Raw genomic sequence first — 28,000 nt, forward strand, 5'->3', positions numbered from 1 at the left:
GTCCCCACCCCCTCTTGTGCTCTCTCTCTCTCAAATAAGTAAAATCTTTTAAAAAAATATCTCAACCATCTCAAAAGTTTCCTTGTGTCCCCTTCCAGTCACTACTGCCAAATGTAACCACCATCTTAACTTCTAACACTAGTAATTGGTCTTATTTATATTTGTATTTTTTTAAAGATCTTATTTATTTATTCATGAGAATACACAGAGAGGAGAGAGAGAGGCAGAGACCCAGGCAGAGGGAGAAGCAGGCTCCATGCAGGGAGCCCGACGTGGGACTCGATCTCTGGGCCCCAGGATCCTGCCCTGGGCTGAAGGAGGCCCTAAACCGCTCAGCCACCCAGGCTGCCCTATTATTGTATTTTATATAAATGTAACCAACATGGTTCTTTTTGTTTTGGTTTGGGGTTTTCTGTTTTTTTTGGGTTTTTTTTGTGGGGTTTGTTTGTTGTAACAACAACAACAACAACAAGATCTTATTTATCTATCTGTGTATCTATCTCAGAGAGAGAGCAGGAGCAGGGGGAGGGGCAGAGGGCAGGGGGAGAAGCAGACTCTCCGCTGGGCAGGGAGCCCTATGCGGGGCTCTGTCCATCAGGGGCTGCGGGATCAGGATCCGCGCCAGAGGCAGATGCTTAACCAAATGAGCCCCCCAGGTGCCCCTGTAAGACTTTTTATTTAAGAGGGAACTCTTTTTGGTATTCCCCAACAGTAAACACTGAGAAACTCAAGTATCAAAGGAGACGCATGAAGGATCATATCTAAAAGACAAAAACCTTAAATTTTCTTATTGCCTTTATGCAATCGATGCATAATATTTAAGTAAAATCAAATTCCTTATTAGGTAAACTATTTTTCATACGCTGCCTTCTCTTTATCTTTCTGCACCTTTATCTTTTGTTGACTTTCAGCAATTCCGGCTGGATAGCTTCATCTTGTGGGCGTCTCCTGAGCTTTCTTAAAATCAGCCAACGCTTGATCATTCTTGTAATCCTTGACATCCTTGAGCTCTAGGGCACAGTGCTGTGGTGTTTGATGGGTCTATTTCAAGAACCTCCAAACAACTGTCAATCGCTCCCTGCCAATTTGACATCTTGGGTTCCTCAGCACCAACATTCAGCATGCAGTTTATTTATTTATTTAAAAAATTTTTTTTTTCAGCATGCAGTTTAAAGCTATAGGTTGCTTCGATCTATCTGCTGTCTCTCTCCCTTTTTTTTTTTTTAAAGATTTTATTTACTTATTCATGAGAGACACACACAGAGAGGCAGAGACACAGGCAGAGGGAGAAGCAGGCTCCATGTGGGGAGCCCGATGAGGGACTCAATCCCAGGACCCCGGGGTCATGCCCTGGGCTGAAGGCAGACACTCAACCACTGAGCCACCCAGGTGTCCCTATCTGCTTTCTCAATGACAGTCTTTGAACCTTCCACATATCTTAAAACTTTTACATATTTTTTAAAGATTATTTATTTGTTTGAGACAGAGAGATACAGAGAGAAAAAGAGAGAGAGAGAGAGAGAGAGAATGAGCAGGGGGAGAGGCAGAGGCAGAGGGAGAAGGAGACTCCCCACTACGGGTGAGTAGGGAGCCTGACACGGGGCTCAATCCCCGGACCTGGAGGTCATGACCTGAGCCTAAGGCAGATACTTAACTATCTGAGCCACCCAGGAGCCCCAAACCTTGTGCATACTTTTTAATGGCCATCTCTTAGTTCTGAGATTTGGAAAAAGCATTTCCAATGTTTTTTAATTCTTCTGTTATTAGTCAACAATTTTATTATTTTTTTAATTAGTAAAATTTAATCTACATCTTTTATTTTTTTTCTAATCTACATCTTTTAAAGCTGTATCTGCATCCTCAGGGAAATCTGGATGACTGTCACCAGAACCATCTTTTGGGAATATGCCCCAGTCATCCCCTTCCTTCAATTCCCCACATTTTTCAATAACGCACAGTTTGGCAAGTTTTTCACCTTTCACTTCTACATTTTCCAGTATTCTTGCCACCTCCATTCCTTTAATTACTTGGCCAAATACCACCTGTCTCCGATCCAAATGAGGAGTCTAAATTATTGTGATAAAGAACTGAGAACCATTTGTGTTTTTTTTTTTTTTTTTTCTGAGAACCATTTGTATTGCATCCTGCATTTGCAATGCTCAATAAACCTTCCCGATCATACTTATAACAGAAATTTTCATCTTCAGGAGTTCCTGGGTGGCTCAGTCGGTTAAGTCTCTGAATGGATCTCAGCTCAGGTCATGATCTCAGGGTCGGGAGACTGAACCCCATCTCTGACTCCACACTCAGTAAGGAGTCTGCTTGAGACTCTCTTCCTCCTCATCACCCTCTGCCCCTCCCCCAACTCATGCTTGTGCTCTCTCTAAAATAAATAAATCAACCTTTTTTAAAAAAGGAATTTTCATCCTCAAAATTTTCATCATAAGTACTTTCTCTACCTGTCCCATTTTGATATGAGAAGTCTATACCCTGAATCATAAATTTCTTAATAATTCAATAGAAGGGATGCCGGGGTGACACAGTGGTTGAACCTCTGCCTTTGGTTCAGGTCGTGATCCCGGGGTCCTAAGACCCAGTCCTGCATCGGGTTCCCCACGGGGAGCCTGCTTCTCCCTCTGTCTGTGTCTCTGCCTCTGTGTGTGTGTGTCTCTTGTGAATGAATAAATAAAATCTTTTAAAAAATAATAATTCAATGGAGAGGGCACCCATTGAAATGCAGAGGTTTCCCAGTGGTGGGTCCAAAGCTTCTTCCTCCTGTACACAATGCCTGAAAATTTTCTGCAGTTTTAAGTACAACATCTGCAAACAATTCTAAGTTCGACCAACTTGCTCCCCTCTGATATCCACATCAAAGAAGACTTAAGGGTTAGTGGGGTTTGGAGGGCTTAGTTTGCGGGGGGAAGCGTGGGACATTTTAAATTGCAGATGCACTTGGGAGCAGACTCTTTCTTTTTAATTAAAAAGCTCTTCTATACATATTTATTTTCCTGTGTACCTAGAAAAATATTTTAGATGATTATTATCTTAGGTCAAATTGTCCCCACAAGAAGACTTTAATAGTTTATACCACCATAAGTATAAGTGTACCCATTTCCCTCATACTTACCACACTGAACTTTTTTTTTTCCTTAATAACATAAGAGTAAAGTGTATCTGGTTCTTTTACTATTCATTTCCTATAGAGAAACATTACATATAGGAAAACAAAGATGGCAATACAAGTCAGAAGACAACGGAATGACATCTTTGAAGTACTAAAAGAAAAAATGTCAACCTAGAATTCTCTATCAAGTGAAAATTGAATTGTCTTATTTCTGACTCTGACAAAGTAACTGGTATCAGACTAGCCCTCCCACCACACACACACACACACACACACACACACACACACTCCTTGAAAACTGCACAAAATATATGAAATAACTGTTTTAAGATATTGGGCAAGGGCAGAGTAGGATTGTGATGATCACTAAGAGAAAGAAAAAAACAAATTATGTGCATCTTCCAATTATCCCAACTATCTGCCCATAAATTCTCTTCTGACTATAGCACAAAGATGGGAAATCGAAGCAGAGTCCTGTGGTTTCATTGAGCGGAGGAGACAGAGATTTGATTTTGGGGAGACCGAGGAGGCTGGATTCTGTGACAGAAAACTAGAGAGAAGGGAGCTATGCAAAGAAAGAGCTCCACAAATTTGCATAGTGGTCCTGTGAGTCTTTGGCTGAAGAGTAGGCTGGACATGCATGCATGAGAGGGGAGACTCCTTGAAACTGGCCAAAAATCAACTGCTAGGCAAAGAACAACTACAGGAGAATTATAAAGTGAATAATTGCTGGAGCTTATACAGGGATGCAAGAAATTAGAGTTCCAACCAGTCAGATTGGAGAGACTATGTCAGATATTCAGAGCATTCATTAGCTACCTCAAAAAAGCAGTGCCTTAGGAGTGGACTTCTACTAACCCATGAGTAAAGCTACTCCAGACCTGCCCTAACAAAGCTTAAAAACTTACCTCAAAAGTATCAAGCTGATATGCAAATAAATTAGCTGCCTGCCAGAACAAAGCTCAATACTCTTAAAGAAAGACAATAAAATCCAGAAATTCCACAATGTAACATTTACAATGCCCAGCATCCAATGTTCCTTCCAAACACTGAATAAATAGACAAATAAGCAAAATTAAAAAAAAAAAAAGTGTGACCTATAGCCAGGAGAAAAATTAGACAGTAGAAATAGACCCAGAAATGACAAAAATCATGCAATTATTAGGTAAAGATTTCAAAACATCTGTTATAAGTTCAAATATTTAAAGAAAACCATAAATCCAATGAGGAAAGATATAGAGGCTATACAAAAGACATGAAAAATACCATTGCATGACCTTAACAGAAAATTAGATGATGAAGTTGAAAAGATCAGTGAACTTGAAGACATGGAAACACAAACTATGTTAACGGAAGCACAGAGAGAAAAGAAAGCTGGAAGGGGAATAAGCAGAGCCTCAGTGATCTGCTGGATGATATCAGCATTCAACTACACATGTCATTTGGAGCACTGGAAAATAAGGGGAGCAGAAAAGAATATTTGCAGATATTATGGCATAAAATTCACAAGATTCAATGAAAAATAACACCAAGATCCAAATAATCTGATGAACCTCACACAGGATAAACACAAAATTATTCCTGGACACAGCATAATCAAATTACTGAATACCAATGATAAAAAGGAAATCTGAAAAGAAGGCAGTGGAAAAGATACATTACATATACTGAAGCAAAGACGAATATAAGCATTAACTTCTCATCAGAAACAGTGCAAGAGGGGATCCCTGGGTGGCTCAGCGGTTTAGCACCTGCCCTTGGCCCAGGGTGCGATCCTGGAGTCCCGGGATCGAGTCCCACGTCGGGCTCCCAGCATGGTGCCTGCTTCTCCCTCCTCCTGTCTCTGCCTCTCTCTCTCTCTCTCTCTCATAAATAAATAAATAAATATTAAAAAAAAAAAAAAAAAAAGAGAGTGCAAGAGGGATCCCTGAGTGGCGCAGCGGTTTAGCGTCTGCCTTTGGCCCAGGGCACGATCCTGGAGACCCAGGATCGAATCCCACGTCGGGCTCCCGGTGCATGGAGCCTACTTCTCCCTCTGCCTGTGTCTCTGCCTCTCTCTCTCTCTGTGACTATCATAAATAAAAAAAAAAAAAAAGAAAGAAAAACAGTGCAAGACAGAAGACGATGGAATGACACCTTTAAGTGCTAAATGAAAAGGTGTCAACCTACAGTACTATTTCGCATGTAAAAATGACGACAAAGGGATCCCTGGGTGGCGCAGTGGTTTAGCACCTGCCTTTGGCCCAGGGCGCGATCCTGGAGACCCGGGATCGAATCCCACGTCAGGCTCCCGGTGCATGGAGCCTGCTTCTCCCTCTGCCTGTGTCTCTGCCTCTCTCTCTCTCTGTGACTATCATAAATAAATAAAAATTTTAAAAAAAATGACGACAAAAAAGAAATTTTAAGACAAACAAAAACTGCAAAAATATACCATGTACATTACCAGAAATGTTAAAGGAGGTTCTTCAGATGGAAGAAAGAGGATACCAAATGGAAACTGATCAACACAAACAAATTAAGGGAATGGAAATAGCAAATATCAGGCAGCCCGGGTGGCTCAGCGGTTTAGCGTTGCCTTCGGCCCAGGGCCTAATCTTGGGGTCCCGGGGTTGAATCCAACGTCGGGCTCCCTGCATGGAGCCTGCTTCTCCCTCTGCCTGTGTCTCTGCCTCTTTCTGTGTGTGTCTCATGAATAGACAAAAAAAATCTTAAAAAAAATAAATAAAAAGGAAATAGCAAATATGTAGGTAAAAACAAAAGACATTTTTAGAAAGTTGTTTAAAAGATAGTTTACTTGGGCAGGCCGGGTGGCTCAGCGGTTTGGTGCCTGCCTTCGGCCCAGGGTGTGATCCTGGAGACCCAGGATTGAGTCCCAAGTCGGGCTCCCTGGGTGGAACCTGCTTCTCCCTCTGCCTGTGTCTGTGCCTCTCTCTCTCTCTCTCTGTGTCTCTCTCATGAATAAATAAAGAAAATCTTAAAAAAAAAAAAAGATAGTTTACTCTTTATGGGGTGCCTGGTGGCATGGTGGGTTAAGCATCTGACTCTCGGTTTCGATTTGGGTCTGATCTCAGGATCATGTGATGGAGTCCCGTGTCTGGCTCCGTGCTTCCCTCTCCCTCTGCCCCTCCCTTCTTTGCACTTTCTCTGAAATAATAATAATTAAATAAATAATTATAAATAAATAATTAAATATTTTTAAAAAGGAGATAATTGACTCTTTGGGGCACTGGGCTGGCTTAATCAGTAGAGCTTGAGATTCTTGATCTTGGAGTTGGGAGTTTGAGCCCTGCATTGGATATAGAGATTACTTAAAATAAGTTAATTAATTAATTAATTAATATAATAGATTCAAGACAAAAACAGTAATAATATACAGTGGGATATGTGTAGAAGTAAAATGTATGACAACGATAGCAAGAAGGATATGCAAAGGGAAAATGGTAGTATACTACTATACAATTTTTACATTACACATAAAATTATGTAATATTATTTGAAAATAGTCTGTGATAAGTTAAAGATACATATAATAAGCCTTAGTGCAACTACTGAAAAAATATATAGTTGATAAGAGAAAATAAAATGAAATACTAAAAATACTCAATCCAAGATCAGCGGGAAAACGAACAAAAATAGGACAAATTAAAAAAAAAACAACAGCATGGTGGTAGATTTAAATCCAACCAAATCAATTGGAATTGTCTGTTTATGTACTTTGCCATTTTTCTATTGGAGTAGTTGTCTTTTCTTATTGATTTGCAAGAGTTCTTTATATATTAAAATATAAAGGTTTGTGTATGCTTTCTGCCTTTAATGCTATCCAAACATAGATAACATTATGATAGCAAACTTAGACACTAAGGTAGAAAAACATAAGCTATATTCAGGAAATAAACATTGAATAGATGAGTAAATTGGCAGTAAAAGGTATTGGCAGTGAATTGGCAGTAAAAGGTATTTAAGGGAATCATAGAATATAAAGATAGGGTCATTCAGAACCAGAACATAGAGTGCTGTCTTAAACCCTTCAGGCTGCTATCACAAAATACTACAGACTGGGTAGGTTATAAACAAGAGAAATTCATTGTTCACAGTCCTGAAAGTTGAAAGACAGAGATCAGGGTGCCAGCATGGTCAGGTGTGGGCCCTCGTCCAGGTCACAGACTTCTCGTAACCTCACATGGTGGAAGGGTCTAGAGAGTTCTGTGGTGTCTCTTTTATAAGAGCACAAATCCATTCAGGAGGCCTCCACTCTCAAGTCCTAATCACCTCTCAAAGTTCCCATTTATTAATACTATCACCTTTGGGGGTTAGAATTTGAACATGAATAAAGGGGGGATTCGGGGACCACAAACATTGAGACCATAGCAACTGCCTTGACTATGGGATAAAGGAGCTTGGTCCCTATTGGGTAGACTGAAGGGAACTTCTAAAGGCTGCTGTTCGATGAAATGATACCATAAACACTGGACTTAAGGAAGATAAATCTTGTTGAAGATTGAAGTGTGTAGGACGGACTGGGGAAATGGGCAGTGGAGAGAGATTTAAGTTGGATTGAAGTATAATTAGCGTGCTTTTGCAGTAATTCATACAGGAAGTGACATCCAGCCATATAATGAATAAGGATTAAAATTATATGCCTGCTATAAAAATCAATAGCCTTAGGTCTCTATCAGTGGTTGGTTTTACACCAGTTGAATTTGAACAAAAACAAATAGTGGACACTGGATGGGCAGGTTTGGGAGATGACTGCGCTAGGGAAACTGAGTTATTAGCACAGAGGTAGTTGCTGGAATCACAGGAGTAAACGAGGTCACCGGCGGAGACTTGGGTGCAGCAGAAGCTGGTGCATTGGAAGGGCTCCTAACCATCCTTGCAGGATGAAAGCCCAGGTGTCATCTCCTCTGGAAACCTTCCTGGATCACCATCTCTGTGCCCCCGCCCAGCTGCCGTTCAGGTCCCTTCTCTGCTCCCACCGTGTCTATGCCCCTATTTATCACACTGTGTAATTGGTGAGCATTGTCTGTTTCTCTTGAGCTTCTAGAAAGTAGGTACCAAAACTTATTCAACTCTGTGTTCTCCTGGCCTATGATAGAAAGCTCTTGAAAAATGTTTGCTGAATATGATCAAATTCTGTGACTTGTTGCTTTCCCAAGGAAGAGGTCCTTTTTAAAATATGTTTATTCATTTTAAAGATTTTATTTCTTTATTTGAGAGACGGGGACAGAGGTAGCAAGCAAGAGCACAAGCTGGGCGGAGAGGGAGAAGCAGGCTCCCTGCTGAGCGGAAGGCAGATGCTTAAGGACCCAGCCCCCAGGTGCCCCCCCAGGAAGAGATCCTTTAACATCTTCTCCTCCCTCCTCCCCCACTAAGCCACTTACTGTTTGAGGGGTGTAACCTCTAGTCTTTCCACTGGAGTTCAGCGTCTTCTTGGACCTCCCTGGGGGAATGTAAAGCATTTCTGATTTCTTTTGAGAGATGCCAATACTGACAACAAATTGTACCTTCTCGCTCCTAGATTCTCTACCCTCCTCAACTTGTAGGATGAGGCTATCGTTGGGGAGGGAGATCTAGACACCCTGGGTGGGAGTGCCTGGGAGCCTGGAGAGAAAGGATTTTCTGGCTAAAGGAAAGCTCTGCGCTACCAGCTGCAGTCCGGGGACAGGACAGGACGGGAGAACCTGCCAACACCGCCCCTCACAGCACCACCTGGGGCCTGACGAGAAGCCAACGCAGCCGCTCGGGAGCCCAGGAAGGGAAGTGGCCCGTTGGAAAATAAGTCCCCTCCAGACCCTCGAATCTTTGCTATTTACACATTAGGAGGAATCATCTGCAAGAGGGAAAGAATCACCAAATAAATAGTGAGATAGCCTCAAGAATAAAAAGACAGAGAGGAGGTAATTTCCTTTGCCATAAGCTACCAGGGCCCATTGGGGAAATAAACTGGTATCCTTCTGCCCCAACCACCCCAAATAGAGAGACCAGACAGGGTGGGATGCCCTAGCCCCTTGCTATTGATTTTATCAGTGGCTTTCAAATTTATTTTCCTGCAAATCAAGGTAAGGAATACATTCTATATTCTCGCTCAACACTGATAGAGTGATGAACATATACATGAAACAAAATTATCCTGAGACATATTGACCCTTATTAAGCATCAGTCTCTGCTATTTTCTATTTGACCACATTTACAAATACCACTAGTGGGGCCCCTGGCTGGCTCAGTGCAGCGTGTGACTCTTGATCTCAGGGTGTAGTTCAAGCCCCACGCTTGGTGTAGAGATTATTTAAAAATAAAATCTTGGGGCACCTGGGTGGGGTTGGGCCTGTCCAACTCTTGGCTTCCGCTCAGGTTGTAATCAAGCCCTGCCTCCAGCTCTGGGCTCAGATGGGAGCCGCTTGAGACTCTCTCACCCTCTCCGCTGCCCCTACCTCCTGCATGCCCATTCTCTCTCGAATAAACAACTCTCTTTTTAAACAGACTTTATTTGGGGGTGGGGGGGAGAGCAAGCTGGGGGAGGGGCAGAGGGAGAGAATCTCAAACAGATGCCTACTGAAGACAGAGCCCAGTGTGGGGCTTGATCTCTCAACCCTGAGATCATGACCTGAGCTGAAACCAAGAGTTGGACACTTAACAACTGAGCCACCCTGGTGGCCCTAAAATAAATAAATCTTGGTGGAAAGATCTTGAAAAAAAAAACACAGTACCAGTCACCACTTTCTAAATTGATTTCATGACCCACATTTTGAAAAACACTAGTTTATGTGCAAATTTTCATCCTATATCAACACTAATTTTTTGGTAAGGAAAGGTGCCCCTACAGAACTGAAAGCGAATTCACCACGCCCCGTTTGTGCTGCCACGCTAGCTCTCCCCTACCTGCCTCTCCTGAGTTGTGAGTCATAGTCTTCAAAATCCAACACCACCATTAAGTCTTTCCACTCCCCCAATCCAAAGAAATGGGGTTTGTCTTAGTTCTCCCTCAACAGTGCTGCCTAGCACTTAATTAAACCTGCCTAGGGATCCCTGGGTGGCACAGCGGTTTAGTGCCTGCCTTTGGCCCAGGGTGCGATCCTGGAGATCCAGGATCGAAACCCACGTCGGGCTCCCGGTGCATGGAGCCTGCTTCTCCCTCTGCCTATGTCTCTGCCTCTCTCTCTCTCTCTGTGTGACTATCATAAATAAATAAAAATTTAAAAAAAAAACCTGCCTATTACTTATTTTTTTTTTAAGATTTTACTTATTTATTCATGAGAGACACACAGAGAGAGAGGCAGAAACACAGGCAGAGGGAGAAGCAGGCGCCTCACAGGGAGCCTGACGTGGGACTCGATCCCAGGACTCCGGGATCACACCCTGAGCGGAAGGCAGACGCTCAACTGCTGAGCCCCCCAGGCGTCCCTTAATTAGCGATTTACACAACTTAATAGCTTCCTTAAATAAAGGTTCTACAATGTATCCATAATTGCATCCCTCCAGACTGGCACAATGGCTAGCAGGGCCCAAATATCAAAATAAACTTCTATCAAACTACTTAAGATCCAGGAAATTTAAAGGTTTACTGTGGCAAATCCTTTTGCAAAGCAATTAATCTCTCCTTAATAATAGTTTTTAAAGTACAGATTCCTCCAAAACAGCCAAACTTATAAAACATCAAACATCCATTTATAAGCCAATTAAGTCGTATTTATAAAATCTTTACAATTGTTTAGGGGTCCTACACAAGGGAACTCAAGCTTTTAGACTCACAGTGAGGTGCCCAGGCAAGGCCTCATTAACTGAGTTCAGCTGTTCGAGGCACAAATTATCCCTCGCTTTCTGTGTCTACACATGGCTTGTGGCCTTACTCTTTCAGGCAATTATTTGAGAATTTACTATTTGGGGCACTGCGATGCAATGACGGTAAACATCAAGCAGGGCTCCAGAGTGCGATGATCTAATGAAGAGGCGGCCTAACAGTAAACAAGCACAGCAACGTAATGTAACAAACGCCATTACAAACCGAAGTGAGGAAGCCCGTTTGGAGAGACACCTAAATTAATATTTGAGAGTAAATGGAAGTCTTCCTGGCGAGGATAACGCCGGGCTCCGAAGACCAAGAAAGGACGAGGCGGAGGCGGAGGGGGTGAGGAGGAGTACTGTAGGCAGAGGGCCCCGCAAGGGCAAAAGGCAGAGGCTCAGAGAGAACAAGCTCATTCACCGAATAGCAAGTAGTCAGTAGAGTTGGAGCAGAGTGTGGCCTGAGCTGAGGGAGACAGGACACGAGGCCACAGTGTGTGGGACCTTCTGAGTCGGGCTAAGAATGGAAACAACCGAGTTCATTCAGTGAACTTCCCCTCCGTTGGTCTCTGCACTAGCAGCCGGCTAGAAAGAAAGATGGTGTTAAGTTAGGGGGTGTGTGAATCACAGTGTAAAAATTAAGTGACAGCTCTTTTGGGCTGTCAATGCCTCTTCTTGTATTAGTTTGTCCCACAATGCCATCTTAGGGTGGCATCTGAGAAGATAAAATTTCAAAAGAGCTCCGGACAGAAACAGTAAGGGAGGTACAAAGGCCCCATTGCTCTGGAGCATGAGAATGACACATGTAAATTAACATTTGAAATTAAATTTGTTCTGAAGTTTCCTTTCATTATAATCTAATTGATATTCACTGAAGTCTGAGCAAACATACAGAAATCAGTGTTGCGAATTTAGTCATACACTCACAATCTCTAAAAATTGCAGGGGGATCCCTGGGTGGCACAGTGGTTTAGCGCCTGCCTTTGGCCCAGGGCGCGATCCTGGAGACTCGGGATCGAATCCCACGTCGTGCTCCCGGTGCATGGAGCCTGCTTCTCCCTCTGCCTGTGTCTCTGCCCCTCTCTCTCTCTCTCTCTGTGTGACTATCATGAATAAATAAATTAATTAATTAAAAATAAAGGGGCAGCCCTGGTGGCGCAGCGGTTTAGTGCCGCCTGCAGCTCAGGGTGTGATCCTGGGGACCTGGGGTCAAGTCCCACATCGGGCTCCTTGCAGGGAGCCTGCTTCTCCCTCTGCCTGTATCTCTGCCTCTCTCTGTGTGTCTCTCATGAATAAATAAATAAAATCTTATTTAAAAATAAATAAATAAATAAATAAATAAATAAATAAAATTGCAGGGATTACTCCCAACACTTGTCTTCCTGTACCGAACTGAAGGTGATAAAACATCTACTAGAAGCTGAAAAGAGAGGGACAAGGCCAGGCATGTTGTCTACTTGAGTTTATTCTGTTCTTAAAAAAAAAAAAAAAAAAAAAGGCGAGGGACGGAGGGAGAAATAACCCATAAACACTGTGAACAGGAACCAAGACTCCAAGACTTGGGTGTACTCCCCCTACCCTCGACCTCAGTTCTCCAAGAGATGCCCACCCACCCAATTTTCTTTGAAACAAGACACCCAAATCAGCAGCAAAGGTACCTGGGGTAGTCACTGAGATTTTCAACACTAGGAATGGGAAGGAGAAAAGTCCAAAAAATAGGAGTTGGGAAGAAGAGGGAAGGAATGACGGCAAGGCCAGGCTCTGGAGGATGGAGTTGGGCCATGAGAGATGGAAGCGAGTCAGTATTGGGGGGGTTACCCCTCCTGACTGCTGCTGCCCACGTTCCCCAGGCCCCCAGAGAGCCCCATGGTTTGTTCTGCAGTCCATTCCCTATTCCCCAAAGGCCTCACAGGCCCAGCTCCAAGTCCTCAAGCTCCTCCTCGAGCGCCCTCCTCCTTGCTAGCTTCTCCAGCTGCTCTTTGCTGGGCTGGCTGATTTCCCCAGCCTGGATCCGTTGCTGCAGCTCTTCCACCTGCCGAAGCTTCTTCTTTAGGTTCTTTATCTTCTTGGCCTTCTCCGTGGTGGCGGTTGAGTCAGGCTGGTCAGAGGCTGCTGCTGGGGCTGCCCGGGAGCCCTGCGGAGCACTGGGGGGTTGGGCAGTCTCTCCCAAAGACACCTTCTCGAGAGTCCGGCTCAAGGCCTCTGCCTCCCCCTTCTCCTGCTGCTGCCGCCGCTTCTCCTTCCGCTTCAGGTTGCGTTTGGCTGTCTTGGAGAGGCCTGGCTCACCACCTTCAGGCCTGGATGGGGTGACAGGAGCAGTAGCCTCGGGGCTCAGACCTGGGGGCAGTTCCGGTTTACTCTTGAAAAACTTCACATACTTGTTCTCATACCTGCAGGGGAAGAGAGGCCAACAGTTTCAAAGAATCACTGACTGTTGGAGCTCTCTTCTTAACCCCCTTTTTTTTTAAAGATTTTATTTACTTATTCACGAGAAACACACAGAGACACGGACATAGGAAAAGGGAGAAGCAGGCTCCCCGCGGGGAGCCTGATGTGGGACTCGATCCCCAGACCTGGGATCAGGCCCTGAGCTGAAGGCAGATGCTCAACAGCTGAGCTACCCAGGCGTCCCCCTTCTTAACCTTTGAAATCATTTCACCCTCTCACTTTCTTGCTTCCTTCCTCTCCTGTGGTCTCTGTCCAATTTTCCTCTGTTCTGCAGGCTGTGGGAAGGTCTCTAGGTCTTAAAGTTCCCTATTTCGGAATGCTAATTGAACGTTCTGATGAACAGAAGCCACAGGAACAGGACTAGGCACTTAAACCCCCCTTGCTCATCTCTGAATCCAAGCCCCATCTCCTCTTCTTTCTCAGAGAGCTGCTCCCTCCTTCCATTTTCTGGGGTCTTGGGATCAAAAGATTCTTCTTTTCTGTTGAGACCCTATTAAATACCCCCTCCTCACGCCTAACCACGCACACTGGGACCTCCTCCTGGGGCACATAGCCTTCTTTCACCCTCCGCTGCTTGCGCCAGGTCCCGTCAGGTCGTTGTGTTGAGGCGATATATTTGCCTGCAAAAACAGAATCAAGTTAGACAGTTACTCTTCCTAATTTTCAAATAGTTCTCAATTTGAAAGAATGCATGAATGCACACAGCTTTCCTCAGCACCCATCCAGCCACCAAATGCAATCATGAAGTCATCCTTTTCTCTCATCAATTCGCCTTTCATCATTGTTCACTGAGTGCCCAAACCCTGTATCATACACCATCCTTGCCCTCAGGAGTTCTTTTTTTTTTTTTTTTTTTAAAGATTTTACTTATTTTAGGGACGTCTGGGTGGCTCATTGGCTGAGTGTCTGTCTTCAGCTCAGGGCATAGGATTGAGTCCTGCATCGGACTCCCTGCAGGGAGCCTGCTTCTCCCTCTGCCTGTGTCTCTACCTCTCTCTGTGTCTCTCATGAATAAATAAATAAAAATCTAAAAATAAAATAAAGATTTTACTTATTTTTTTAAGATTTTATTTATTTATTCATAGAGACACAGAGAGAGAGAGAGAGACAGAGATACAGGCAGAGGGAGAAGCAGGCTCCACGCAGAGAGCCTGACGTGAGACTCCATCCAGGGTCTCCAGGGTCTCCAGGATCACACTCTGGGCTGCAGGCGGCGCTAAACCCCTGCGCCACCGGGGCTGCCCAGATTTTACTTATTAGAGAGAGAGCACAGAGGGAGGGATAGAGAAAGAGAATCTTCAAGCCGACTCCATGCTGAGTGCAGAGTCTGACACAAGGACCTCATGACCCTGAGATCATGACCTAAGCCAAAACCAAGAGTTGGATGGTTAACTGAGTGATCCAGGAGCTCCAGGAGTTTCTATTTTTACACTATTTTCTATTTTTAGTCTAGCTGGCAAGATAGGATAGGCAGAGGAAGAGTTTAAAAAACAAACAAACACGACAATAGCATGGGGACATCAAAAGGCAATAACTGAATAAGAGGCCAAAGGGGGGCAAAAACAAGAAATTGTAGGAAGGAGAAATGACTGGAGATGTAGAGAGGGGAAGTCTTAGTAAGATGGGTCATGAAAGGGGCACCTTGGTGGCTTAGTCGGTTGGGCGTCTGCCTTTGGCTCAGGTCATGATCCCCAGATCCTGGGATGGACCCCTGCATCCTGGGATGGACCCCATCCCTGCTGGGCAGGGAGCATGCTTCTCCCTCTCCTCCCCACTTGTGTGCTCTCAAATAAATAAATAAATAAATAAAATCTTTGAAAAAAACTTATAAAAGATGGGTCATGAAAAACAGATCAACTTCTAAGAATCCATACTACAAATATAAAAGTACCAGTACACAAGGATATATGTAAAGGGTGTTTGTTGCTGCATTAAGGTAGCAAAAACTGAAAGCAACTTCGGTGGCCATCAGTAGATGAATCCCTGAGTACACATTGATCATCCACATGATGGAACACCGTGCTGTGATGGAAAAAAATGTCAGGTGTAAGTGCACTGACTCTGGCTTGAATGGTGCTCATGATATACCAAGTGGAAAAAGCAAGTTGCAGGACAGTGTAGAGAGTAGTTACCCTCAAAGTTTTTTATTTCAGGATCCTCCTCCACTCTTATTTGAAATATTATCCATTTTACTATGCAATATTAAAAAACAAAACAAAACAAAAAAAAAAACAACCCAGGGAAGCCCAGGTGGCTCAGCAGTTTAGCGCTGCCCTCAGCCCAGGGCATGATCCTGGAGACCCGGGATCGAGTCTGTCAGGCTCCCTGCATGGAGCCTGCTCCTCCCTCTGCCTGTGTCTCTTGTCTCTGCCTTTCTCTCTCCTGTGTTTCTCATAAATAAATAAATACAATCTTAAAAAAAAAAAAAAACACCCAGGGATGCTTGGGTGGCTCAGTCGATTAAGTGCCCAACTCTTGGTTTGGGCTCAGGATGTGACCTCGGTGTCCTGGGATGGAGCCATATGTGATGGAGTCTGCTTAAGATTCTCCCCCTCTACCCCAGCCCCCCATAATCTCCCAAATAAATAAATCTCAAACAAACAAACAAAAAAAAAAACAAGGTGCCTGGGTGGTGCAGTCAGTTAAGCATCTGGTTTAATGCTTAACTGGTTAAGCATTGGTTAAACTCTTGGTTTCGAGATTCTCTCTGCCTCTCTCTCTGCCCCTCCTGCTCTCTTGCTCTCTAAAATAAATAAATAAATCTTTTTAAAAAAAAACACACCCATATCTGTTAATCTTGTCAGGAAAGTCTTTACTGGGAAGCAAACTGTCAAGATAACAATGGCAAATACAAGTTTTCCAGAATTCTAATTTTTACTTGAAGGTTTGGGATTTTACCATTGGCAACAAATACTGTCAGTCAATTTTCTTTCAAATGACAGGTTTCGTTCCTTCACTTTCAGGAAAATGCCTATCAGATACCCGGTTCTCAATCACTAGTTTGTCAGTGGTTCTTTTTTTTTTTTTTTTAAAGATTTTATTTACTCATGAGAGACACAGACACAGAGAGAGAGGCAGAGACACAGGCAGAGGGAGAAGCAGGCTCCATGCAGGGAGCCCGACATGGGACTTGATCCTAGGTCTCCAGGATCAGGCCCTGGGCTGAAGGCGGTGCTAAACCGCTGCGCCACCCGGGCTGCCCTGTCAGTGGTTCTTTTAAGTAAAAGTGGTGTTCCATGAAAAGGAAGCTTGTTTAGCTTGCCCCTTGTGGACAATTGTGCCAGTGCTTTTCCTTCTACTCCACCTTACTTCAGTACAGTCCAGTGTTTCATCCAAGCTTCCCATTTAGTCCACAGAGAAGAGTAACTTTCAGTTACAAAATGAGTAAATTCTGGGTAATCTAAGGTACAGCATGGTAACCACTGACAACAGAACTGTATTGTATACTTGAAAGCTGCTAGGAGAGTAGACTTTCACAACAAAATGGCAATTATGTGAAGGATGTGTTAGATAACACAATGTTTATTGTGGTAAACATTTCATGATATATACATGTGTCAAATCATGACATTGCACATTTTAAACCTACACAATGTTATATGCTGATTATATCTTAATAAAGCTGGAAAAAAGTAAGATGTGTATTCAAGGGCCAGGGTTTAAAAAAATTAGTAAATCTGGGTAGCCTGGGTAGCTCAGAGGTTTAGCGCCACCTTCAGTGCAGGGTGTGATCCTGGAGACCCCAGATCGAGGCCCACATTGGGCTCCCCACATGGAGCCTGCTTCTTCCTCTGCCTGTGTCTCTGCTTCGCTCTCTCTCTCTCATGAATAAATAAATAAAATCTTAAAAAATAAAATAAAATTAGTAAATCGTATTGCCTAATCAAAGATATTCTTTTTTTTAAAATTTTTATTTATTTATGATAGTCACAGAGAGAGAAAGAGAGAGAGGCAGAGACATAGGCAGAGGGAGAAGCAGGCTCCATGCACCGGGAGCCCGATGTGGGATTCGATCCTGGGTCTCCAGGATCGCGCCTTGGGCCAAAGGCAGGCGTCAAACCGCTGCGCCACCCAGGGATCCCAATCAAGGATATTCTTAAGTGAAACTGACATTATTTACTGCAAGCACCTAGTAGTGAAGAGCACAAGAGTGGGAGCTTGGTGCAACCAGCTTGATTGGTGCTAAGAGGCCAGCAGTTTTACCCGCCTTTGATTTTGCACCCTTAAAGCAAATGTCAACCCAGCAAAAAAGGCAATTAGCATTAGTATATAATAAAAAGTTATGTTTGCAGACCTCCTGACAGTCTCTTAGGGAACCCCCAAGGGTCCTAGACAACATTTTGAGAACTGCTGGCATAAGGTATGCTCCCAGTCTTGTGGGGGGCAAGAAGCAGCACTTAACAGTCCATTTGGTCTGAGCACAGGGCGAGGAGAAGGGTATGGAAGGACACATACCAAGATACCAAGCTTTTAATGCAGTTATCTTAAGAGGGGTAATCTAGAAGCAGTAATAGAAACCATTAACCATCAATATATATACTTGCTACCTTCATAGATATCTTTATTTATACCATTAGTGTTTTTAAGAATCTTATATATACATATATATGTTGTATTATGTTTTGTGTGGTTTTTTGTTTTTTTTTTAATTTTTTTTTTAAGATTTCATTTATTTATTCATGAGAGACACAGAGAGAGAGGGAGAGAGGCAGAGACACAGGCAGAGGGAGAAGCAGGCTTCATGCAGGGAGCCTGACATGGGACTCGACCCCAAGGCCTTCAGGATCACGCCCTGGACCGAAGGTGGCGCCAAACCGCCGAGCCACCGGGGCTGCCCTGTTTTTTGTTTTTTTAAAGTAGGCTCCACAGCCAATGTGGGGCTTGAACTCACAACCCTGAGAGGAAGTCACATGCTCCACCAACTGAGCCAGCCTGGTGCCCCATGTGTTTTTTTATTTTTTTAAGTATTAGTTTTTAAAAAGAAAGAAAGTTTTGAAAAAGAAAAAGTCAAGTCCAGGGCCTTCCACATGGATTATATATTGTTCCATGAACTGGCTTTTTGTTCAAAATGAAAGTATCATTAATATATTAAAACTAAAAAAAAAAAAAAATTAAAGAAAATAGTTAAGATCTGACAGGTAGAAGTGATGGGACAAAGGACAAGCAGGCAAAGAAAAGCACGGATGTGGAAGGGGCATGGAGTATTTATAGAACAGAAAGTAAGAGGAATCCAAGTGAATCAGATAGTTCCTGTTAGGAAATAATAAAAAACGGGGTTAGATCCTGGAAAACCTTAAACACCAGGTCAAGGAATTTGAAGTTTTTCTGGTGAATGAGAGAGAGGCACTGAGCATACTGCTTGCCTAAATGCAATAGTTTGGAGTATAAACTGAAGAATGAAAAAGCTGAGGCTTCATGGAAGGGGACTGACTGGAGTTGGGCTTTAAAGAAAGAGTCAGGGATCCCTGGGTGGCACAGCGGTTTGGCGCTTGCCTTTGGCCCAGGGCGCGATCCTGGAGACCCGGAATCGAATCCCACGTCGGGCTCCCAGTGCATGGAGCCTGCTTCTCCCTCTGCCTATGTCTCTGCCTCTCTCTCTCTCTGTGTGACAATCATAAATAAATAAAAATTAAAAAAAAAAAAAAAAAAAAAAAAAAAAAGAAAGAGGGCAGCCCGGGTGGCCCAGCGGTTTAGTGCCAACTTCAGCCCAGGGTGTGATCCTGGAGTCCAGGGATCGAGTCCCACGTCAGGCTCCCTGCATGAAGCCTGCTTCTCCCTCTGCCTGTGTCTCTGCCTCTCTCTCTGTGTCTCTCATGAATAAATAAATAAAAATCTTAATAAAAAAAAAAGAGTCAAACTCATAAGTGAACAAGGAGGCAGAATAGATTCTAAACAGAAGTTCATTCTGAACAAAATACCACACGTGGGAATGGAGATGGCCTGTTGGGGAGACAGTGGCTGAGTCAGAAGGCTGGTGTAAAGCTGGTGTAAATGAGGGGAAGAACGTGCAGACCTTGAAATGCCAGCTATCTGGTACTTGGCATGCATTCAATAAATATTTGTCCAATCAATGACTCTTTTATCCAAAGCAGTGTTTTAGGGCAGGATGAAATCTGGCAGGATGAAAAGGTGAATTGGAAAGGGAAAACACTGGAGACTCAGAACTCAGGGGAAAAAAGGGTGCAATAACCCTGGCACAAGAGACAGAACTGTTTGAAACCGTGAAAAGGGAAAGGAAGAGACTGATGCCAGAAAAGAATTAGCAAAGAATCAACAACACCTGGGAAGTCACTGATTGAGGAGGGGTAAGGAGCTAAAGTAAAAAATAATTGAACACCTTCAGTAATTCCAATCTTGACAATTTAGCACTAAGGAAATATACCAAGAGGAAAACACAAAAACAGAAAAAGAAGAAAGGGAAAAAAAAAAAAAAAGAAGAAAGGGAGAGATAATTAGGTGAAAATTGTGGCATTATCTATAAAGAGCTAAAAATTAAAAGCAAACTTCAAGTCCAGGTATACAGGAATGGTGTATAATACATCCATGAAAAATGATAATAGAGTGCCTGGCTGGCTCAGTCAGAAGAGTGTGTGACTCTTGGTCTCAGGGTCACGAGTTCAAATCCCATGTTGGGTGTAGAGGTTACTTAAAAATAAATAAATAAACTTGAAAGAGACCTGAGCGCCTGGGTGGCTCAGTTAAGCCTCTGCCTTCATCTCAGGTCCTGATCCCAGTCCCAGGTGGAGCCCTGCACCAGGAGTCAGGCTCCCTGCTCAGCCAGGGAGTTGGCCACTCTCTCTACCCCTCCCCCTAGTTGTGCTCTCTCTTACTCGCTCTCCAATAAACTTTAAAAAGACATAATTTTTAAAAATAACAAAATTTTAAATAATATAATATGACATAATGTAAAACATAATGAAATTATATAAATATACCATTTCATTAAATGTTATGCATATTTATTTTTTAAAAGCTTTTATTTATTTATTCATGACAGAAAGAGAGAGGCAGAGACACAGGCAGAGGGAGAAGCAGGCTCCATGCAGGGAGCCCGACACACCCCAGACCGAAGGCGGTGACAAACCGCAGGGCTACCGGGGCTCCCTGTTATACATATTTTTAATTTCAGACAAGAATGTGCAATATGAAGTCAGGTGATTAGATTATAAATATTCTTTCTTTTTAAGAATGCACATTGTTATTTTATTGTGGGTTTTAAAAATATCTCATTTGGGGCACCTGGGTGGCTTAGTCGGTGGAGCATGCAATTCTAGATCTCGAGTTGTTGAGTTTAAGCTCTATGCTGGGTGTGCAAATTATTTCAAGATAAAATCTTTTTTTAAAAACTTTATAGTCACTCGAGTTTTGTTTTGTTTAGATTTTATTTGAGGGCAGCCCTGGTGGTTCAGCGGTTTAGCACCGCCTTCGGCCCAGGGCCTGATCCTGGAGACCCGAGATCGAGTCCCACGTCGGGTTCCCTGCATGGAGCCTGCTTCTCCCTCTGCCTATGTCCCTGCCTCTCTCTGTTTGTCTCTCATAAATAAATAAAATCTTTTAAAAAAGAGAGAGATTTTATTTATTTGAGAAAGAGCACACACGAGGTGGGGGAGGGACAGAGAAAGAGGAAGCAGACTCCCCACTGAGTAGAACGCCTGGGGGGGGGGGCAGGGCTCCATCCCAGGACCCTGAGACCACGACCTGAGCCAAAGGCAGATAGATGCTTAACCAACCGAGCCATGCAGGTGCCCCAAAGATATAATGTTTTAAAAAAAGAATCTCATTTTAGGTTTCAAACCTAAATGGCTTGGAGAATGGGTACAAAATAGAGAGTGAAATTACCTTTGACCTGGTGATTTATAAAGATTTTGTGGAGGGCAGGGACCTGTTGTGATCTTTGAAAGATAAGCAGGATTTAGGCAGGTAGAGGTGGGGGGTGTGGTTATGAGAAATGGCAAGAAAGGAAGTATTTCAGGCCTATGGGACGACACAAAGGGACAAATCAGACTAGTCAGGACCCCGCTTAAAATCCTTTCTGGGGACACCTGGGTGGCTCAGCGGTTTAGCGCCCGCCTTCGGCCCAGGGCATGATCCTGGAGACCAGGTATCGAGTCCCATATCGGTATCGAGTCCCACATCAGGCTCCCTGCATGTGTCTCTGCCTCTTTCTCTCTCTCTCTCTCTCTCTGTCTTTCATGAATAAATAAATAAAATCTTAAAAAAAAATCCTTTCTGTATTCCTATTGCCTTCAGGGTATTTACAAGGAGGAGAGGACCACACATAAAAGGCCTTGTTAGTGTCCAGTCTCTCAGCACCAAGTCACTCATACTCTACTCCAACCACTGAAATATTCACAAATCTCACCAGACCTGTGTCTCTTATTATTTATGCTTTTTTGCTTTGCTTCTTTTGGCCTGGAATAGACTTTCCTTGATTATTATCTTAGTTAATTCCTATTGGTCTTTAAAGGCCAAGTTCGAGTATAAACTCAGTCAAGTCTTCCCTGACCTTTCCACCCTAAACCAGGTTAGAAGTAACCCTTTGTGCAATACCTTTGTGCACGGCACCTGTTTTGGCTTTATTATGCTAACGATGAACAAAATTGTGTACTTCCTTGAGAATAGAGACTTTGTCTTTGATCTCTAAGGCAAAGGGCCTGGCCCATAGAAGGCTGTAATTAATTCAAATTAATAAATAAAGAGGGGCGCCTGGCTGGCTCAGTCAGTAAAGCATGTGATTCTTGGTCTCGGGGTTGCAAGTTCCAACCTCAAACTGTGGATAGAGATTACTTATAAATAAAATGTTTAAAAAAATTATTTCAGGGACTCCTGAGTGGCTCAGTGGTTGAGTGGTTGAGCATCTGCCTTCCAGCTCAGGACACGATACAGGGGATCAAGTCCCACACCAGGCTCCCTGCGGGGAGCCTGCTTCTCCCTCTGCCTGTGTCTCTGCCTCTCTCTCTCTCTCCTTCTCTGTGTCTCTCATGAATAAATAAAATCTTTTTAAAAAGTAACTAATTAATTTTAATTCTCACAAAAATCCTATGTCTGTAGGAGTTATTATTCTAATTGATGAGAAAAAACTAAGGCTTAAATTCCCAAAGCTTAAAATTCTCAAGGCCAGCAGGCTGACAAGTACTGAAGATGGGATAAGAATAATGGCAGTAGGAATAGAAGAATGACATTTTGACAACTGGTGTGTGTCAGAGGATGGGGAACGAGAGGAATAAAAGATGATGCAGCAAAGAGTAACAAACACAACAAAGATACCTAGTGCTCTGATCTTGGTTTTCTTTTTTTTTTTAAGATTTTATTTATTTATTTGAGAGAGTGACAGAGCAAGCATGAACAAGGTGGTGGGGGGATGGGCAGAGGGAGAGGGAGAAGCAGACTCCCCTCTGAGCAGGGAGCTGATGCGGGGCTTGATCCCAGGACCCTGGGATCATGACCTGAGCCGAAGGCAGATGCTTAACCACCTGAGCCACCCAGGCACCCCTGATCTTGGTTTCTTCATACCATTCTCCAGTAAAAGGAACAGGGGATCCTTGGGAGAAATGGCTGATTCTAGGACCAAGACAGGAAATCTAAAAGACAAGCCTGGAGCATCTTCTAATGCAAGAAAGTAAGTTAGAGCTAAAAAAAAAAATAAAAACAAAAACCTACACTGTTGGGGGTATGTCAAAAGGACACAGGGCCAACTGAAAGAGCTCCCAATTCCCAAAGCTGGAACATTTAAGCAATAAAACAAATAGTATTGGAGTATAACCCAATGTCCCTATTTCTATAAATAAATGACTGAATAAGTCAATGGAGAAGACATAAATCTGCAGAAAAATTCCAAATAACATATGTAAATACTCCATCTTTAAGAAGGAAGCATAACTTCCTACACTTTAAGTGTGCGAGTTGTGAATAGAGAGCCTTTCTTATAGACGATAGTATGAAAAGAGAATAAAAATAAGGGTAACTTTACAGTGGAAAAACCTTACAAACACTACTTCAGCCAGGTGATCAGTCAGAATCAATAGCAAAAAAAATCATGACACATACCCTTGATATGATGAAAACGTAACTTTTCCTTTGCAGTTGTACCACAAAAACACATAAGCCCAGTCTAATCATGAGAAAAATATCAGCCACATTACAAACAGAGGCATCCTATAAAATACTTGACTAGTACTCCTCAGCACTGTCAAGGTCATCAAAAACAAGGAAAGTCTGAGAAACTGTCACAGCCAATAGGAGCTTAAGGAGACATGAGAAGTAAAAGTAATGTGGTATTTGGGATGGGAAGCTGGGACAGGAAAGAAAATTAGGTAAAAACTAGGAAACCTGGGTAGCCCGGGTGGCTCAGCAGTTTAGCGCCACTTTTACCCCAGAGCCTGATCCTGGAGACCCAGGATCGAGTCCCACGTTGGGCTCCCTGCATGGAGCCTGCTTCTCCCTCTGCCTGGATCTCTGCCTCGCTCTCTCTGTCTGTCTCTCATGAATAAATAAATAAAAATCTTAAAAAGAAAAAAAAAAAAAACCTAGGAAACCTGAATAATGTATAGACTCTGGTTAATAGTAATGTATCAATATTGGCTCAGTGATTGTAATAATGGTACCATACTAATGTAAGGTTAAGATGTTAATAACAAGGGAAACTGAGTGTAGCATATATGGGAATTGTCTGTATCATCTTCTCAAGTTTTCTATAAATCTAATACTGTTCTAAAAAATAAAGTCTATTTAAAATTAAAACGAGAGAGATGGTGCAGAAAGTTGATTTGGGGTTGGCTAGGACAAGGATGTCACTAACAGAAATAAAGAAGGAAAAAATTATATCAATTTTGGGCAGACTAAATTTAACAAAACTGTAAAGAATTAAGGGACAAATAAGCAGTAAGGAAATGAAAACAGTATGTGTAGACCTGATATTCAAGAAATCAGGCTGTGAACAGAAAGAAACAAAAATGACAGGCCTTGATGCTTCAGTGAAATAGAAAGTGGGGGGAAAAAAGTGAAGCCATCTGCCATAGGAGAGAGAATTAAAAGGGAGGGTCACAGAACGCTGGAAAAAGTTGGGGGAAAGAGCCACGGTAGAATGTAAGCAAACCAAGAAAAAAGAATTGGAGAGAAGCCGGGATCTTGGCAGAAGTTAACACTAAGTTATATTACACTGAATGTGCTAGTTTTGCACTTTTTCTCTAGCCATGTGCGTAGAAGCCAAGAAAATAGGTGATGAGTATGATTCAAGATAACAGAAGTGCTTGCTAAGTATAGAAGTTCAAAATAAATGAGGAAAAGCAATGAAGATAGTATCAAAGTGGCTAGTCACCAAGGTCTAGCAGAGCAGCTTCAAAGGTAGTCATGAAGGTACTGGTAGATGCGATCAAATGGGAAAGGTCAAGAACCTAAGACGGGCAAAAAGCAGATTCTCTGGATATGAAATAGTGAAAAAGGTAACTGGTGGGAGGCTAAAGTAAGTAACGGAGAGCATCATCTCAAGGGGAAGTGGTGTTACAGAGTAGGTCTTAATTGTAGCGATTCTGATGTGGACCTACTTTATTTATTTATTTTTTTAAATTTTATCCATTTATTTGAGAGAGAGAGAGATAGCAAGCAGAGGGAGAAGCAGAGGGAGAAAGACAAGCAGACTCCGTGCTGAGTTCAGAGCTCAACGTGGGGCTGGATCTCATGACCCTGAGATCACGACCTGAACTAAAACCAAAACTCAGTCACTTAACTGACTGAGCCACCCAGGCGCCCCTGATGTGTAGCTACGTTAAAAATACAAAGGAGAGGCGCCTGGGTGGTTCAGTTGGTTAAGCCGCCAACTTTTGATCTCAGCTCAGGTCTTGATCTCAGGGTCCTGAGTGCAAGCTTTCAGCTGGGCTCAGGAAAACAAAAACAGGGATCCCTGGGTGGCGCAGCGGTTTAGCGCCTGCCGTTGGCCCAGGGCACGATCCTGGGGACCCAGGATTGAATCCCACGTCGGACTCCCGGTGCATGGAGCCTGCTTCTCCCTCTGCCTGTGTCTCTGCCTCTCTCTCTCTCTCTGTGTGACTATCATAAATAAATAAAAATTAAAAAAAAAAATAAAGCTTTAAAAAAAAGGAAAACAAAAACAAAACAACAACAACAAAAAAAAACACAAAGGAAAGTCAACCATCTTGTGCTGAGGAATTATAAGACCAGAATATTTCAAAGATGCTGGAGATACTGAGAATAAGAGCAAGAAACAGGGGATCCCTGGGTGGCTCAGCGGTTTGGCGCCTGCCTTTGGCCCAGGGCGCGATCCTGGAGTCCCGGGATCGAGTCCCGCGTCGGGCTCCCAACATGGAGCCTGCTTCTCCCTCCTCCTGTGTCTCTGACTCTCTCTCTCTCTCTCTATGTCTATCATAAATAAATAAATAAATAAATAAATAAATAAATAAATAAATCTTTAAAAAAAAAAAAGCAAGAAACACAGTGGAGAAAAAAGTGATGCAACAGGTCTGGGTCCTTATGGGCAATAAATGATGGCCCTGAGATTTTAGAGAAAATGCTATAATTGCATGGCAATACCTTCCACAAAGATTAGAGTGACAGTGGTAGGTCAATGATCTGGAAGTAGTAAGACAAAGTAAAAAAAAAAAAAAACAGTGCGATTCCTTCTCTTCTACATAGTCAGAGAACAGAAGATAACTCTTAGTGGGCGAGTAGAGTGAAATGTGGTATCTGGATTTTTGTGAAATAGGTTTTAAGAAAATAGTTGAATAAAGAAAAGCACACTGAACAGTAAGTAATATTTTCAAAGCTCACATTAAAAGGAGCCAGTAGAAGAAGGATCTTCTGTAGAGAACAGAAGAGGTTCTGTGCACCACTTTGAAATGTGAGGCTGGAGACAAGTAGCAGAGACCCGGCTTGTCATAAGATACCACAGGAGAGGTGGGCTGAGACCTAAGGAACATGGAAAGTAGCAAAGCAAGAAGCATAAAGGGCACAATTCAGAGCACAGCAGCACACACAGTGTCACGTCTACAAGAGACTGCATGTACACAGCCAAGGCCACAAAAACCAGTAACACCTAGCCTTGTACAGCTTTTTATAAATTGCTTTCACATATGCTATCTTACTTGATCGTCACTAGGTAGATATTCCTAGGCACATTTTTCTAAAGATGAGGAAATCAGGATGGGACAAAACCAAAATGAAAATACTGACTTCCAGTTTTCAACACATCAACCTCCATACACCTCAGCATCTCCACCAGCCAGGCCGGAAACTCTTCTCTAGCCAGAATCGTGGCTTCTATGAACTTGTCACAGGGCTTGAGAGGCCACTTAGACACCTCCTGTTTGCCTTCTTCCACCTCAGCTCCCTCGACTTTTATCACCACCACCACCAGAGAAGGTACAGAAGGGTGATGCCATCAAGAAGAAAACTCAAGCTGAAAGTTATACTCGATTCCTCTTCCCTTCACACCTCTGAACCTCAGTGACCCAAAAATGAAGGCGAGGGAGAGAATGGAAAAAGCACTCTATGGCAACGAAGAGGTCTTTAACAGATAGAGCTTCGAGGAAGAGAACCAAGACGGGGCTGGGGTAGGGCACAGGGCAGGTACAGCTGCCAGGTGGGGGAGGGGAGCAGGAGTAAAGCTGGAATTGGAGGGAACTGAGAGTATAGGAGTTCCCACACCTGGAGCAGCCAAGAGAGAAATGGGATCTCCAGCTGCTGGAGGAAAGCTATGGGCCTAGGAGGGTCCTGGAGCAGGGACCTCACTGAAGGACCCCAGGGTCTGGGTGACCGGAAGCAGGGACCCCCAAACGCGAGACCAGAAGGGGGCGCAGGTGACACCCCACAGGAGAGGATGAATGGGGAAGGCGGTCCGGAGGGCGGGGCAAAAGGAGGGGCCCCGAGATGGGCGGGGCACAGACCCCTTTCCAAGTCCGAACCCCTGCCCCGAGAGCCCGGGGAGAAGCGGCTCCGCGCCTCCCGCACTCACCGCCGGTCTCGTCAGTTACATAGGGAGTCGCCATCTTGAAAACGCAAACCACTTCCGGCGTGAGCGGGCTGGGGTCCCGCCCCCCTCCCCACCGGAAGTGGAGTCCAGATCGCAGCCAGCCACCATTTTAGTCTTAAAGGGAGAGTGCACCATTTCGTGGACGGAGGCGGCGGAGGAGCTGAAGACTAAAGGCAGCTAGAAGCTAAAGACTTGAATAAAATAAAAGCCGGAGGCTCTAGTAGGGCCAGTGATACCAATATCGGGCGCCTGGTCCGTGTGAGAGAAGTTCCGGGGCGCGGCCCCTCCGTCCGTCCGGGGCCTTCGGGGAAGAGGGGCAAGGCCCACCGGCACCCGGAGCGCGGGCCGGTAGAGGGGTCAGGCCGGACCCTGCCCCCGGGCCCCGGGGCCTCGGGCGCGCACCGGCTGCCCGGCCTTGTCGGGGGCCGCCCGCTCGGCCCCGCACGGCCCGGGCTGCCGCCGAGATCCCCGGCCGGCCCGGCGGCCTCCTCGGGGCCGGCCCCGGGGTCGGAGGGCAGGGCGGAGGCCTCTGGGCGGAGCCACTTGGAGTCTCATTAACCTGGCGCAGGTCTGGGCGCCGGGCCTCGAGCTGGAGCCGGCCGCGTGCAGGGCCCCTCCCTCCGCCCGCCGGCCGGTGCCTCCCGCTCCCCGGAGGGACCCAGAG

At 44.1% G+C, this 28,000-nt stretch overlaps 1 protein-coding gene across 1 annotated transcript; it reads right to left on the bottom strand.

Annotated features, from left to right (window-relative positions):
* Positions 1 to 12,351: 12,351 nt before the first annotated feature.
* Positions 12,352 to 27,790, bottom strand: PYM1 (PYM1 exon junction complex associated factor). Its single transcript, XM_077913281.1, has 3 exons — positions 27,319 to 27,790; positions 13,879 to 13,972; positions 12,352 to 13,294 (listed from the first exon to the last, which is right to left on the bottom strand). The coding sequence occupies exons 1-3, from the start codon at positions 27,350 to 27,352 to the stop codon at positions 12,811 to 12,813; spliced, it is 612 nt and encodes a 203-aa protein (XP_077769407.1). The 5' UTR covers positions 27,353 to 27,790; the 3' UTR covers positions 12,352 to 12,810.
* Positions 27,791 to 28,000: the final 210 nt, after the last annotated feature.

The sequence above is a fragment of the Canis aureus genome, chromosome 11 (assembly GCF_053574225.1).
Source record: "Canis aureus isolate CA01 chromosome 11, VMU_Caureus_v.1.0, whole genome shotgun sequence".
Taxonomy (NCBI): Eukaryota; Metazoa; Chordata; class Mammalia; order Carnivora; family Canidae; genus Canis; species Canis aureus.

What these genes read in the sequence shown, in the direction of transcription:
- PYM1 (XM_077913281.1), bottom strand. Translation starts at nt 27,352, where the DNA reads ATGGCGACTCCCTATGTAACTGACGAGACCGGCG. An exon ending in TGTAACTGACGAGACCGGCG is followed by an intron (nt 13,973 to 27,318) that starts GTGAGTGCGGGA and finishes CTGTTTTTGCAG; the next exon opens with GCAAATATATCGCCTCAACA. An exon ending in CCCCAGGAGGAGGTCCCAGT is followed by an intron (nt 13,295 to 13,878) that starts GTGCGTGGTTAG and finishes CTTCCCCTGCAG; the next exon opens with GTATGAGAACAAGTATGTGA.